The 16,234-nt window shown below is 39.6% G+C and overlaps 1 protein-coding gene across 1 annotated transcript in view; it reads left to right on the top strand.

Annotated features, from left to right (window-relative positions):
* Positions 1-16,234, top strand: part of LOC101997929 (bile salt sulfotransferase 2-like) — a 77,275-nt gene that overhangs the window by 44,689 nt on the left and 16,352 nt on the right. The window contains exon 4 of the mRNA XM_005371918.1: positions 6,376-6,470. Within this exon, the coding sequence (XP_005371975.1) occupies positions 6,376-6,470 (95 nt within the window). The remainder of the gene's footprint in view (positions 1-6,375; positions 6,471-16,234) is intronic.

Raw genomic sequence — 16,234 nt, 5'->3', positions numbered from 1 at the left:
GGGGGAGGGGGAGGGAAAGGGGAGGCGGTGGCGGGGAGGAGTCAGAAATCCTTAATAAATAAATAAATTTTAAAAAAAGGAAAAAAAACATGGACAAAAATATGGGTTAATTTAAATAGTAAGAACTAGTTAAAAATAAGCCTGAGCTAATAGGCCAACCAGTGTATAATTAATATTGTTCTCTATGTGTTTCTTTGGTACTGAACTGCTGCAGGACTGGGTGGGACAAAAACTTCTGCTTACAGGTTAGATGTTATGGAATTTCTCAATGGCAAATCCTTGGTGAGGACCCTTATGCTGATGTACAAAGACAGAACATTTGATGATCACACTTTGGCCATATGCCACACAGCAACTTTGAATGTTTAGGACAAAATTAAAGAATTAGGAAAGAGGACTGAGCTATTTGTTAAAATTATAGAAGGCCCAAAAGAAGACTTAACTTTTTTTTAAACAAAGATTGACTTTAACTGTAAATAGAATGATATCGAATCCAGAATTTATATGAATATTAATTGAATCTTTGACTCTTGCAAATGATATATCAGAATGTAAAGGGATAATCAGGCTTCTAATGGCCAGATCAGCACCCACAGATGACTGGACTAGAAATGCAGCTGATATTGAATCTGATACTTATGATACTTGAATAGGAAAAGTGACTTCTAAAAATGTTTTTGAAAAATCAAAAGCTTAGCTACTTTAATTGTTGTAAATCAGGCCATCTAAAAAGGAATTGTGAGTAAGATATTCCTAGGAGCAATGATTTTTCTAGAGATAATCCAAACAGAAGGGCCCAGGCTTCTAGAATATGCTGAAGGTGTCCCAAACACCAACATTAGACTAGTGTATGCAGATCAACATGGGACAGGCAAGGTAACCCTTTGCCATTAGGAAACACCACAGGGAGCCTCTCACAAGCCCCTGTATCAAAATTTGGTTCAGTAATTCCCTATCAGCATTGGGGAAACTCCTCCACAGAACAATTTAAAAACTTAAAGCCTGTTATGGAAAACCATTCTGCTCCAGATGGCAGGACAACTTTAGAAAATCAAACAATTTTTTCAGGAGAAACTATAAAGCAAATATTTTGGCAAATTTCTGTAAATAATCAAAGACCAAAGTTGAAAATGCAAACAAATGGCAGACAACACAGAGAAAGTGTTTGAAGGAGTAAAGAAACAAATGGCAGACAATGCAGAGAAAGTGTTTGAAGGGGTAAAGAAAATTTTGCCTTGTTGGAAATTTACAAATTGCTCCTAAAAAAAATACAAAGATGAGGTTCTATTAATTACCTAGGATATAAAATACATTTACAAAAAGTTAATCCACGGAAAGTACAAATCAGGAGAGATCAGTTACAAGGTCTTAATGATTTTCAAAAATTGTTAGGGAATATTAATGGGCTATAGCTCACAATTGGATTGACAACTCAAGAACTAATTTATTTCAAACCTACAGGGTAATAAGAACTTAAATAGTCCAAGGAAATTATCAGCTGAGTGTTGAGTGAGTTTTTTTGTCCTGCCTGGTTCCTGTAGTTGTTAATTCCCAAAGGAATGCACATAGGTTTACATTAGTTATAAATTGATTGGCCTAGTAGCCCAGACTTCTTATTAACTCTTATAACTTATATTGTCCTATTATTCTTGTCTATGTTAGCCATGTAGCTTGGTACCTTATTTGGTGAGGCAGTCACATCTTGCTTCTTCTGTTCTCATCAGCCCGCCTCTACTTCCTGCATGGTTGTCCCACCTATACTTCCTGCATGGCTACACTCAGCATTTTATTAAAATACAATTGACAGGGTACAAACCATTATCTCACAGCAGCTGAGGATGAGAGAGAATTGGCTTTGGTTGAAAAGAAATTAGAGGATACACGTTTAAATCATTTGGATCCAAAGTTTGATTGCATTCTGGTTATTTGACCCTTTATGCATTTCCCTATAGAAATTCTAATACAGAGAGAAGAGACTATCTTAAAATTGATATTTTTACCACAAAAATAAAGGAAAAAATAAACACCTATGTAGAAAAGGTCTCTGAGTTGGTTCTGAAAGAAAAATTAAGGCTTCATCAATTGGCAGAACTAGACCCAGCAGAAATTGTGGTATTTTTTACTAATGCTAAAATTTCTTCATTTTGGACAGAAAATGAATATTGACAAAGAGCTTGTAGTGATTTTGGGGGAGAGATTGGCAACAAATATTCCAAAAGCAAAGGGATGCAGTTATAAAGCGAACTAATTGCATCCTTCTACACATTGTATGAGGATCACAAGTTTCTGGAAACCTCTACGTTCTATACTGATGCAAACAAATCAGGAAAGAAATCTTATGCCAGGGAATTTAAGTAAAGTGACTCAAAGCCCTTATGATTCTGTTCAAAAGTCATAAACATATGGTCTCCCCATAGTATTATTTTTTCAGAACATCTTGATATAGTCACTGACTCTAAATATGCAGAAAGATTTGTTATAAATATTGAGACTCCTGAATTTATTCCAGATAACTCCAAATTGACTTTGTTATTTATTCAATTACAAAAAGTAATTAGAAATAGAAATCATCCCATATATAACACATATCAGATCCCATATGGATCTACCAGGCCCTGTAGTACAAGGCAATAATGAGATGGATTAATGGATCAACTATTGGTAGGAAATTTACTAGACACCTCAGATTTTCATAGGAAATGCCTTGTTAATAGCAAGGATTTGAAATAAGATTTTTCTAGCACTTACCAACAAGTCAAGGAAAAGTCCTACTTCTTCTATATATTACCATACTTGACTACCTACAGGAACTTTGAGTGACTAACCAGGCAACCAGCAGTTTCTGTCATTTCTTAGCTTTGGAAGTTGTTTGCTTTGCACGTCTGATTTACTCAGGTAATATTATGTTTCACAGGTTTCTGATGGGGTTGAATTCTAAATGGTTATAGTTCTCATTGTTACCAAATTCAGAAAAGAAGTTCACAAAGAGGTATAAAGTATATAAGGATGAGAGACATTAAAAGGATAATTTTAGTTTGGTAATACAAGTTAGGATATAAAGTGATTTAGGTACAAAAATTTGGATCAACAATACAGGATGGATAATGGAGTATCTTCTCTGAATTTGCCAAATGCAAATGGGTTGGACATTGTTGATGTAAATCTTACCTGATTATCTTTGTATATAGTTACTTTACTTATTGTATTAAACTTTTAATACTTACTGTATTAAAACTTATAGTTTTATTGCATAACTTAAAACCTTCCCTTTTTATTTAAACAAAAAGGGAGAGATATTGTGTGATATTTATTGTGTTCTGACAAATAAAGCCTTCAAGGAGACAGAGGGCAGAACTAGCCACTAGCTGACCAAAATCAATGACAGAGGTTTAGAGGACTAAAGATAGATGAGAGACAGAAAGTGGAAGGTGGGGCTAAGAGAGCAACTCAGCCCTTTTGGAGAAAAGAACCAAAGGAGTAGAAAGACACTGATGACTTGCTCCCATGCTTCTCTGATCTTTCAGGTTCTTACCCCAATATCTGACTCATGGGTTTTTTTAAGTGATAAAGAACAATTAGCTAAGGCTTCAAAGAATCTTCTCTGACAAAAGTGAACAGCAGCACGTATCCATGGATATAACGGCAAACATTTAGAGGACAGCTTGATAACATGACTATTTATTAATAACAACATCAGGAACCCTACTTAGGACCTATGATCTCCCCAGACCTGGGTTTATGGCCAAGTTTACAGTAATAGGCATAAATCACCTCCCAAGGATCAAGCTGCATTTGAATAAAAAAGTCACTTAACTACCCCATAACAGTTCTTTCATTATTGCATTGCTGAGCACATCTGGCCTGACAGATACCTGCTGTAACATGTAGGAACAATGAAGAATAAGAGCATAGTATGCAAAATCAGACACTAAAAATAAAAATTAATTAATAAAAATTATACATCTGTAGGGAATTGCAGACACAGGTGTGATGAATATAAAGATGAAGCTGAGATTGCTTTAAAATCCTTTATTTTTCTTCTAATCAGCAGATCCCCCTCTCACACACATGCTGAGTTGATTCTGAAATGTCACAAGCATTCTCTGGCTCTCACTCTGTGTCTCTCTATGTGTCTCTGCCTCTCTGTTTCTCTCTCATCACACACATACACATATAAAATAACAAATGCCTTATTCCCCTCACTTCCTTTATTGATGTAATTATTAGCAATGTCATACTATCTTGATTCATTTGATTGCATACCATATAAAATACTATTCCTCCCATCTCTGTCATCAAACCTTTTTGTCTTCCTAGTACACTTCACCATGAGTAAGGTAATTAGTTGTCTGTTTATTGAAAATAACTTCCCACTAGCCTACAGACATGATGTGGTTTTCCCCCTCTGTATTCTGTGAATACCACTGGTTAATGAAGAAACTGCTTTGAGCCTATAGCAGAGCAGGGCAGAACAGAGATAAGCAGGAAAAACTAAACTGAATGCTGGGAGAAAGAAAGAGGAGTCAGTGAAAAGCCATGTAGCCCTGCCGGAGACAAACACTGGAAATTTACCCAGTAACCACAGCCTCATGGCAATACACAGATTAATGGAGATGGGTTAATTTAAGGTATGAGCTAACCAGAAATATGCCTAAGCTATTGGCCAAACAGTATTGCAAATAATAAGGTTGCTGTGTGATTATTTCAGGACTGAGCAGCCAGGAACAAACAAGTGGCCTCCTACTACACAGACCTTGCGGTTGTTTATTTTTGGATGCAGGCATTAGGTAACTTGATGCATATCCATTAGAGTATAATAAATAACACATATCCAGACTCAGTATAAAGGCCTTAATTCCAGTGAATTAGCAGTTCAAGGCCATCCTTGTTGTAGCAAGACTGAGGCAGCCCAGTTGACATGCCATTTGTAATCCTTGCCCCAAAATAAATACCTTTTTACCACTTTCATGACAGAACCACTGTTAATATTCATCTAGATATAAGTCTTGGGTTTATTATTGTGTTTTCATTTACGTGATTTTTGACTATTTTGTTTGTTTTGAGACAGGGTCTGGGTGAGTTTGGGATGAACACCCAATCACTGAGTATCTGAAAAAGGCATTGAACTCCAATCTTCTCTTGTCTATACTTTCTGAGTATCTTCATTGCAGATCTGTGCCACCACATCTGGCTTGGATTTATTCTTTTGATGTATACATGTATATGGGTTTACGATGGTGTGAATGCTTATGAGTGAATGTGGGCATGTTTGTGCCAAGGTTTGATGATGGAAGTCAGAAGATAACATAAAGTGTTGGACCTTGCTATGCACTTTGTTTGAAACAGGGTCTCTCTCTCTTTTTTTTTTTGTTCATCCCTGCACTGCCATAGTTTCACGAAATTCTTCTATCTCTATTCCCATATCATGGAAGGAACTGTAGGTGACCAACAGAGACTTCATCACCAGCTTTAAATGGTTTCTGAGGAATAAAACCAAGGTTTTCACATGTGGACAGCAAATGTTTTCTACTGAGCCATCTCCTGATTCCAACTTTCAGCCCCTTTAAGTACTTAACTCTTTACTGTATTGTATAATTCACCTTCTCTTTACAATTCTCTGTAGGTCAATTACCCTTAGCTTCCAGTCTAGTATTAGATTATTGAAATTCACATTTCCTACTTCTCTTAACCTGTCTGAACTTTTGCCTTCTCTTCTGACTTGATTAAGTTAGTCCCTCAGGTAATGGTAAACAGTGCAAGGGTGTAATGGAAGCTGAGACATGAAGAGTGTGTACAACCAAAGCAGGAACAGGAAAGACCCCAGGACTGTGGAGAACACATCAGAATAACACTGCGATGGGGCATAAAGCTTTTGCATAAAGCCAGATGTCTATTCTTGGAAAGCCTTCATTTATTCATGTTTTGAAGGCTTGGGTCTCAATGAGACACTATTAAGAAATATTGGAACCTTAGATGTGGATGCCATTGGGTAGAGCTCTCCCAGAGAAAGGGTGAAGATTTATCTACAGATATGGTAGTAATTTAAAGGTTCAGGTCTGGCTATGCACAAGAACCTCTGATGTCCTGTACTAGCATGATTAATTTCCCCAGTATATGTTCCTGTCCTTGCAACCTGCCAGTAGAATGTCTCCTAAAGGCATCAGTGGTAAGTCTATGAGGTTACGAGTTTCTTAATGAACTTGATCTTGTCAATTCACTATTTGTATGTGTGTCAAACATCATGTTGAATGTTCTAAATGTGAACTAGCTTAATGTTTTAAAAAAGCTGTCTACCATTTGCAGAAAAGTAAGGAGTATCAAGCAGACCACACTTTCATGTTTTGTAATTGACACTTTTCTCTTCTCCACACAAAGTCTTATATGGATCATGGTTTGAGCACACCCGTGGCTGGCTGTCCATGAGAAAACGAAGCAATTTTCTGATGTTAAGCTATGAAGACATGAAAAAGGTAGGCATTGTTCTTACAGGCACCACCCAGGTAAGGACTAGAAGAAACAGTCCTTCAGCCACTGTCTACCTTACAGGTGTAGACACTGATGGTGAAGAAGGTTATTTTATTATTTTGAACATATTTTGATCATATTCACCCCCTCCCCAAGGCCTTAAGGGTCCTCCAACCTCCTTACTTACCCTACTTTAAGTTTCATCTCAAAAAACAACCAAACCCCTGAATCAAGAAAAAAATATAATAAAATGCATTATAAAATAATGATAGGCAAAATAGTTCTCTGTCAACTTGCCACAAGCTAGAGTCATCTGAGACGAGGGAACCTCAATTAAGAAAATGCCTCCATAAGATTGGCTCTAGGCAAACCAGAAAGGTACTTTCTTAATTAGTAAATGATAGGGGAGGGGCCAGCCCCTTGTGAGTGTTGCCATCCCTGACCTGGTGGTCCTGGGTTCTATAAGAAAGCAGGCTGAACAGTCTGTGGTGAAGAAACCAGTAAGCAGTCCCCCTCCACAGCCTTACCATCAGATCCTTCCTCCAGGCTTCTGCACTGTTTGAGTTTTTGTCCTGACTTCCTTCAATGATGAGCACTGTGGTGTAAGGGTAAGCCAAATAAACCCTTTCTTCCCAAAGTTGCTTTGGTCATGATGTTTCATAGCTGCAAATGAAATTCTAAGACATGTAATAAAACAAAAACTATCACATTGAAATTGGACAAGACAAACCAACAAAAGAAAAGAGACCAATCTAAAGCAGAAGAATCAGAGACCCAATCATTCATTCACTCATGAATCTCATGAAAACATTATGCCGGTTGCCATAATATAGAGACAGAATACCTGGCGCAGGCCCATGCAGGCCCTGTACACCCTGCTTCAGTCTCTGTGAGTTCATATGAATGCTGCTCAAATTGCTTTACACAGCTTTGTTTTCATGTTCTCAATTTCCTCTTGCTTTTACATTCTTTCTTCTTCTGCAGAGTTCTCTGAGCTCTTGAGGAAGGGGTTTGATGAAGACATCTCATTTAGGACTGGGTGCTCCAAAATATTGCACTCTCTGCATAGCTGGCTGTGGGTCTCTACATTTGTCCCCACTTACTGCACAGGGAAGCTTCTCTGATGATTGCTAAATAAGGCATTGTTTACTCATATACCAGAATATCAATGAGTCATTTATCACTATTTGTTTTTTAAAGCAGTATTATTTAGATTTTCCTTTTTGCATTTCTTTTTTATGCTATTTATTGATTCTTTATGGATTTTACATAATGCATCCTGAACCTACTCATCTTTACATTCACTGGCATCTGCCCTCTCCTCTTACATCCTCTCCTCCCCCAAATAAAACAAAAGATAAAAGAACAAGCAAACCCCCCCAAAAAACAATAAACACATACTCAAAAGTCTCTGTATGGAAACTATAGTGTGGCCCAGTGAGTAACATAGTATGCCTTTAGTCTATATTTCTTTACTTACAAATGTTCATTGCTATGAGTCACTGGTCTGTTCATTGCTATGAGTCACTGGTCTGTTCAAGATCTCTGGATTCTGTTACATTATCAATAGTGGGTCCTCACTGGGACTCCTCTTGGAAATCCTTATATTATCCTGTGTCTTGGACATGCTGTAGTTTTATTTCTGTAGGTCTGGCTCTTTCACATGCTTCTGCAGTTCATAGATGACATACATGTTGGATGTGCTAACTGATATCCCTGATTCTTGGACTGGATGGTAGCAGGATTGGTCAGCAGGCCAGCTTTCCTGTAGGACCCCACTGAAATGGATCCATTCCACCCTAAGTAATGGTCAGAGAGTTCAGACCGATTCTTGCTCCTTCAAGGTTATAGGACAGGATGTTTTGATCTAAGTAAGGTGTGGCTATAGGATGTTTGCCTTGACAAAAGGATATTTTGTTCTAGGGTATGATTACTTGATGTTTGGCAATATGAGGAGAAAATTATTTTGTTTGTTATTCTTATTATGGTAAAGAAGTCTTTTGCCCTCCCTGCTCTTTTGAATTTGAGTATATAAGAACTTTGAGTAATAAACTTAGGGCAAATCACAGTATTCATTAGACATTTTCCCAATTCTATCTGTTGTCTCTTGTCTATTTTTTTTCTTAATCCTTACGCCTCCCTCCAAGTACAGCTGGACAAATAAGTTAGACAGGAAGCAGGCATTTTTCCTCATCACCAGCATCTAAGCAAGCTCTCGAGTACTACCCTGGATAGCTCACCCAATGCAGCAGGCAGCAAAGAGAGGGGCCAGTTCTGATCTCACATCCTTGAGTCCAGCTCCTCTGCATTCATATCACCAGGATCGACTCTATCATTTTGCCCAGGTGACATTCAGGGCCTGCTCTCCTGATTGCTATGGGGGAAATAGGGCCGACTTTCCTGCTCTCATGCCCTTAGGGCTGGCTCACCTACATCACTGCCAGCAGGGTCAGCTTTAGTGGGCTGCCAAGGAGTGTTATTGGGACCAATCTCCAGTGTGTTGCAGTCTTTTAGGGACAGGATAAGTTCTCCAATTCTCAGGACCCCAGGGCCTTCTCTCCTGCCTGCTTCAGGTTTCAAGGGGTAAGGGGGTAAGGGCATCTTCCTGTTGACCATGCCACCACATGGCAGTGGGGGGTGGAATCAGCTTTTGTACTCATACCCTCAGTGCCACTCACCTGAAACCCCTCCAACACAGTCATCTCTACTGTGCTACCTGGATGAGGTTCATAGCCTGTTCTCCTACACTCATGACCTCAGGACCAGCTCTCCCACCCATCACAGGTAGGAAGGAATAAGGGAGTGGTAAGCCTTCTGGCCCCTGCTCACTCTACCTTGTGGCAGATGAGGGGTGGGACCAGATCTCCCACACACTTTCCCAGGATTCCCTGCACTCCCATCAAGAGCATCAGCTCTAATATGCTATTTGAGTGAGTGAGGGCCTGCATGTGGTGAGAGGGAGGATCAGCTCTCCAATGCTCAGGTCCCAGGACCAGCCTTTGCCACCTTCAGTAGGTGGCATGGGGTGAGAGGGTAGGTGGCTATCTCTCCATCACCCACATCACCACGGGATGCACAGTCAAGCTAGCTCTCCCACTCTCTGGCTTTCAGGGATGGCTCACCTATACTCCTGTCAATGGGGCCAGTTCTATTGTGCTGCCCAAGTGTGGTACAGGACCCACTCTCCCAAGTGCTGCATCTAGTGAGAGGCATCACCAACTCTGTGCTGCCCTATCTTCACAGCTTTCAGTGGTAACAGGAGCCATGAATTTCAACACAGACTACAGCTACATGAGGGCAATGGACACAGACATCGCCCTTCACAACAAGTCTGGATGGCACAATGGCCCTGAGTGGCAGTGCAGGCCAGTCAGATCTATATGGCCCTGGCAGAGGAATAGCACTCAGACACTAACATGGCCTAGGTGGCAGCCTAGACCCCGGATGTACACATTGCCTTTGGTGACGGTACAGACCAAGACTGTCATCATAGGCCCTGGCTATGGTTGAGCTACAGAACCAGTCAGAGCCTTTGGCAGAAGACCAGGCCTGGATTACCATGGCCCTGGTTGGCAGGTCAGGTCACTCAGATCAACCTGGGCCCAGTGGCACCATGCCCCTCAAATTCCAACTTGATCCCAAATGACAAAACATATTCTGAGCATCCACACAGACCTGTATGTCAACAGGTACCTTGGACAACATGCAGATTCTTCCTGGAACAGGGCCATGGACCCATCTGTATGGCCCTAGCCACAACTCAGTCATGCATGATGCCATGGCCCCAGATGGAAGTGCCCGTCACTCAGGTCTGTATGGGCCAGGCAATACCACAATCCTCAAACACTGAAGTGGCCAGAGGTGGCAGCCCAGATCCTAGGCATCCTTAGTGCCTTTGGTGGCAACACCCTGTGGACATCAACCCAGACTCCAGATCCAGAAGGACCATGGAGCAAGACAAGATCTTTGGCAGCAGTCCAGGCCCAGATGTCACTGTGGCCTTAACTGGAATCTCAGGTCACCCAGATCAGCATGGCACCAGTGGTAGCAAAGCTCCAAATACCAACATGTCCCCAGGTGGGAGTCCAGACCTTGGGCATCTAAATGACCTTCAGTGGTAGGAGTCATGGACACCAACACAGACACATATTCTAGGCACCCTAAGAACCTTTAGGGTATTATGAGCCAGACACCACAACACAGACTCTTGCTACTGTGTCAGCAGCAGCCCATCCCCAAACATCAGTATTCAGGCCATCCGCATATGCATGTTCCTCATCATCCTCTCCCCCTAATATTTGCCTCTCTCCCCAGTCCATGGGACCTTTCTGCTTCTGTGACTTTGACCCAAGTTTCTTCTTCCTCTACTCCAATTATTGTAGATTTGGTATTTTCATAGTGATCAGACTTCAAGGATATTTTGCATCAGGATTTTTAAATTTTAAATTTTTCTTTGACAAGTTTATCATGTCTTCAATGCCTAAGAGTCTCTCTTCCATTTATTGCAATTGTTGGTGAAGTTTGAGTTCCAAAAATTTTAATAGCTAGATTTCCTTCAGTTTTGGTCTCTGCATTGATTCTATTCCCACATTTATGTGAATATGGGTTTATTCATTTCTGACTGACTGAAATTTTGTAGATTTATTTAAGGGATATATTCATTTTTTAAAGGACCTCTATTATACACATACAAGCTGTTTTAAGGACTTTATTCCTTATTCAGTTATATTGAAATATTCAGGACCTACTGTGATTGATTTCTGGGCTCTAGTAGAGGTTATTATTGATTGTGTTTTTGAAATGCCTTTTAGGCATATTGCTTTGGGAAGATTATAATTCTAAGTTTTGATATCTGGTCTTGTTTTGTAGGTGGGGTTTTGTTCCTTGGCTTATATTTCCTCTCTGGTTCTTAGGAGAATTTATTGGCTCTGTGGAATCTATAGGAACAGCCTTGGGGTATCAGTTAAAATATTTTCCTGGGTTTTGGTAACTGAGACATAGGAGTGAGAAAGGACTAGCCTGACATCAATAGAGAAATTTCACAAGAAGGAGAAAAGAAGGGTATTCTGCCAGGAATTGCTCAGTTAGTCTCCTGGGTAGGTATGGGGCCAGAAAGTAAGAAGAGGCCACAGCAGAAGGCTTTCTAAAAAGTTGGACATAGGATAAGTGATTGGTCTTTGAGGAATAGAGTGAGAGGTGACGGTTTAAGTATTTAGCCTACTTTCTTCTGGGTCATAATGGCCTGTGGATTCTCAGGGAGTGTATGCTGGAACTGGGGACTGGGACAGTGAAGGAGTAGAAGAGGTAATACCTGTGTGATCCACTGAATAGGGTCAAGGAGGAGGGGTCTGCAGTATGGGTTCTTGCCACGGACCGTCCCTCTGGGAGACTGCAATCCACGGGAGAACAGGGGTGAAGGCTATAGGAAAGTCAGGATACGACGCAAGGGAATGACAGACAGACACACTGTGTAGTGAGAATCTGCTGCAATTTTATTTCTGCAAAGTTCAGGTTTATATACAGAACTAATTAAGGAACTTGGCATGTGTACATCATTACCCCACTCACAGTTCTAGACATAAATCAAGGCTAAGCATTATCTAATTCAGGACTTCCTTTGTACCACAGCTGTTGGCAAGGACTTCTCAGAACACTTTCTCACACCATTAGCCACAGTCTATCAGCAAGAGCTGGTTCTCAAGGTCAAAGCCTCAGAGTTCAAAGCCCCCACTAATATTTTATATTTTGTTGCACTGTACCCAGGTGTGCTTTCCATTCCTTATCAGACGTTTTATACCAATATTCTAAAGCTGGTTTCATGTTCTCTGCTAATTCTTTTCTCTCATCTTTGGTATAAAAGCACCAGGGTTTTCTAGTTCTTGCTAATTTTTCCATAAACAGAAGTTCATGCCATAACTGCTTCTTTCCCTGATAGTTTACTCATTTATTCCCAAATTCATAATAATTCTCTCTACTCTACATTATCTAAAAATCCTCCCAAACTTAAGTTAGGGGTGGCCTGTTTTATCTCTTCCAGAACTGCTTTAGTAAATGGTGGAGCGGATTTCAGAGGATCATCAGTTTCATTCTATACTGTGATTCTTGGGAACTTGGTCAGTTGCAAACAGGAAAGATAAGATATACAAAGAAAGAGCATACAGAGTGCCAGGAGGGCTCGCTTCCAAGGCCATCCCTTAGCAGGAGGTCTGTCTTAGGCATCAGGTCCCATGTCGACTGCTGATTGCCAGGAGACTGCCTGAGGCTGCGATCCAGGAAGCTCTGACCTCAGTCCTTCAGCAGGCTCAGGCCAGTGCAGTGGCATTTGTCACTACACGGCAGTTACTGCTGTGGACGTGGCAGGTTCTGCTGCACAGTTGACTATGAGACTAAGTGATTAGACTTTGAGAAATGTTGGGAGAGGTGAAGATCTAAAGTGACCCAACCTGTTTCTCTGACCATAATGGTATGTAGGTCCAAGAATGTGATGGACTCTAAGGCTGAAGTGATTCAACTAGTTAAGAGAGTTATTTTAGGAGGGGAAGATCTTTAATCAACTAGAGATGGGGGGTGGGGGTACTCCTGCATGGCTGGAAGAGAAACTGGGGCATGGAATCAGGAGTAGCAGAGCGAAAGTTGAAGGTCTGATGTCAGAGTACCATTTGATTGAAGAGATTCAGAAAAGTAGTATTTAATGAAAAAAAAGTTAAAGAGAAATGAAACAGAAACAGGAAGATGAGATCACTCAAAATAGTTTGTCTTCTTAATGTTATCTTCCAAGAAACAGAAAGCTTACATATAAAAAATATCAACTATATCACATGGTTTTTTTTACTTTCTCATCTAATTTTCTCCAGGAATTTTCATTAAATATCTGTCTCTGCTGCACACTAGTACATATACCTGTAAGCCTCCCTTCAGATCATCCAATACATTTTCTTTAATGTCACAGTTCATTACCTTCACATGAAGTATTATCTGTGGCTGTGATAAAATATGTAATAAATGTTTTGAACCATAAGACTTCATGGCACTGGGGGAAGGTGTAAGATTCAAAGCAAAATCTTCGGTGTTCCAAGATTTCCCCTTGTTATGACTAAATTCTAGATTTAACATGATGGTGGCAGTACACAGATGAAATTCCAACAATTTGGGATCTGAAGTAGGAAGATTATGAATTTGATGCCCATCTGACCTACAGCATGAGATCCTAGCTCAGAACAAAACAAAACCTCTCAGAAATACCCAGGTAATAATTAATGAGAACATTCTTATGAATTGTTGTAAAAGTATATTATGGTCAGTTAGCATAAGATTTCCTTCAGTTTGGGATCTCTGAACTGAATCCATTTCCATCATTAATCTTTGTCAAGTTCTTTGTGCACAAACCTCCATTCTAGACCTTGATCATTGTCTAGAGGTATTTGTATAAGTTTCTTTAAACATCGCAGGGCAAGTTGTGTATGATTTTATACACTGTCAATGTAAACACTTTGGAGGTAAGGACAGATAGATAAATTTCTGTTCTCTGTTATCTGAATGTCAGTCTGGTCTCCAAAGTAATTTCTATCTTGCAAGACAGAATCCATAGTGAGAACCTGTCATGAGATAAAATATCCCAGTGCATTTAGTGGGTGTCGTGGCAAACATCTGTGATCACAACACTTCAGAAATGGTGACAGGAGGGTCTGAAGTTCACAGTTATCACCCTCTACAAAGCAACATTGAATTAAACTAGTGTTATATGAGACCCTATTCCTAATATCCTTGCCTCCCTAAAAGAAATCTTGTAAGGGGTCTTTTTCTTTCCCATGAGCAGGCTTTCGAAAAAATAATGTGAAGACTTATTACTAATTATGAACACTTTTTCTTTATCTTAAGCTTGTCTCAATTAGCTCTTAAATTAACCCATATATTTGTTAATCAATGTTTACCACTTGGCTTTTACCTCTACCCAATTCTGTATATCCAATTCATTCTGAATCTGGCTGGCTTCTCGGCCTCTCTCCTTCCCAGAGTCCTCTTTGTGCTATAAGTCTTGCCTATATGTCCTGTCTAGCTATTGACCCTTTAGGTCTTTATTAAATGAATCAGAAGGTATCATAGCAAAGACACCTTCACCATGTAAGCAAAGATTATTCCACAATATTTCTACCATTTGTCTAAGTAAAAAGGAAGGGGTTTAACTCTAACATAGTAAATCTATATACAATAAGAACAGGTATCAGATAGGAATTACATTCACAATGTTCAGTCTATTTGCATTTATCAAATTCATATAAAAATACTCCATTATCTATCCATTAGTGTGAGTCAAAAGTTTTCTACCTAATTCACTTTCTATCCTAGCTAGTATTAGCAACCAAAACTATCTTTTTAGACCTTAAAAGATTTTTAGATAAACAATTTAAGCTTTTATGTCTCTCAACCTTATACACTTTACACCCCTCTTGTGAGTTTCTTTTCTGAACTTATTCTGTATACCTAACCCCCCCCCTAAATGACAAACATCCATAACTCACCAAATGACCAAAAACCAACCACCCCACTTCTTGGACTGTGAACATTGTGTATTCTAGATTGCTTTCTATTGTTTTGGATGATGGAATCTTTAAGGAAACCTGAGAAAAAGAAGATAATGGTCAAGTCCTAAAAAAACTAACCATAATATTTGGTGTCCAGTTTCTGTGCAATGTTTATCTGCAATCCTGCCTACAATAGTCTGTGAGACTGGAACATCTCAGTCAGAAGCTGTGAAGCTGTTCTGGAAGTAGAACTCTGAGGAAACTATAACAGAGGCACTCAGAGAAGCTGGACTACCTGGGTTACCTGCTTTCATTGGTATCTGGTTTCCTTACTCTGAAAACAACAAAACTTTCAAAGGCACATACATATATGCATTCACACAAGTATGGACTGTGCATTGCACATGAACCAATCAAGGATAATTTTTTTATGTTTGAAAAGGGAAAATATGTGTTACCTGTCTTGCAGTTTTTCTAGGTTTATTTCTTTATATTTATTTTTTATATTTATAGTCAAAATTTTTCAAGAGTTCTCCCCTGATCAAACCTGATCCTCTTTAGTCTGTAATGAATTCATAGCCTTTCATTTTCTATAAAACAAAAGCATAACCTCTATTCTAAAGCAATACAATTTATGAATTTAATTTTTTTTTTAATTTTAAAGGTAAGGCATTCCTAAAGTATCTAGGCTGGTTTAATTTAGCAGTCCCTCTTTCAATCCCATGTCTCTAAAAAGCAGTTGTTCACTCATCAGCATTCAAAAAATTCAAAGTTCCCACTTTGCAGACCCCGCTGTCCCCTCTGACCGCTTGCTGCAGCCATGGTCAACCCCACCGTGTTCTTCGACATTGCGGCTGACGGCGAGCCCTTGGGCCGCGTCTCCTTCGAGCTATTTTCAGACAAAGTTCCAAAGGCAGCAGAAAACTTTCGTGCTCTGAGCACTGGAGAGAAAGGATTTGGATATAAGGGTTCTTCCTTTCACAGGATTATTCCAGGATTCATGTGCCAGGGTGGTGACTTCACACGCCATAATGGCACTGGCGGCAGATCCATCTACAGAGAAAAATTTGAGGATGAGAACTTCATCCTGAAGCATACAGATCCTGCCATCTCATCCATGGCAAATACTGGACCAAACACAAACGGTTCCTAGTTTTTTTTTTGTTTGTTTGTTTTTGTTTATTTTTATTTTTATTATTTTTTTATTTTTTAAATTTATTTATTTACTGAGGATTTCTGCCTCCTCC

The sequence above is a fragment of the Microtus ochrogaster genome, unplaced genomic scaffold (assembly GCF_000317375.1).
Source record: "Microtus ochrogaster isolate Prairie Vole_2 unplaced genomic scaffold, MicOch1.0 UNK139, whole genome shotgun sequence".
Lineage (NCBI taxonomy): Eukaryota > Metazoa > Chordata > Mammalia > Rodentia > Cricetidae > Microtus > Microtus ochrogaster.
This window is presented reverse-complemented; position numbering and strand designations above follow the sequence as displayed.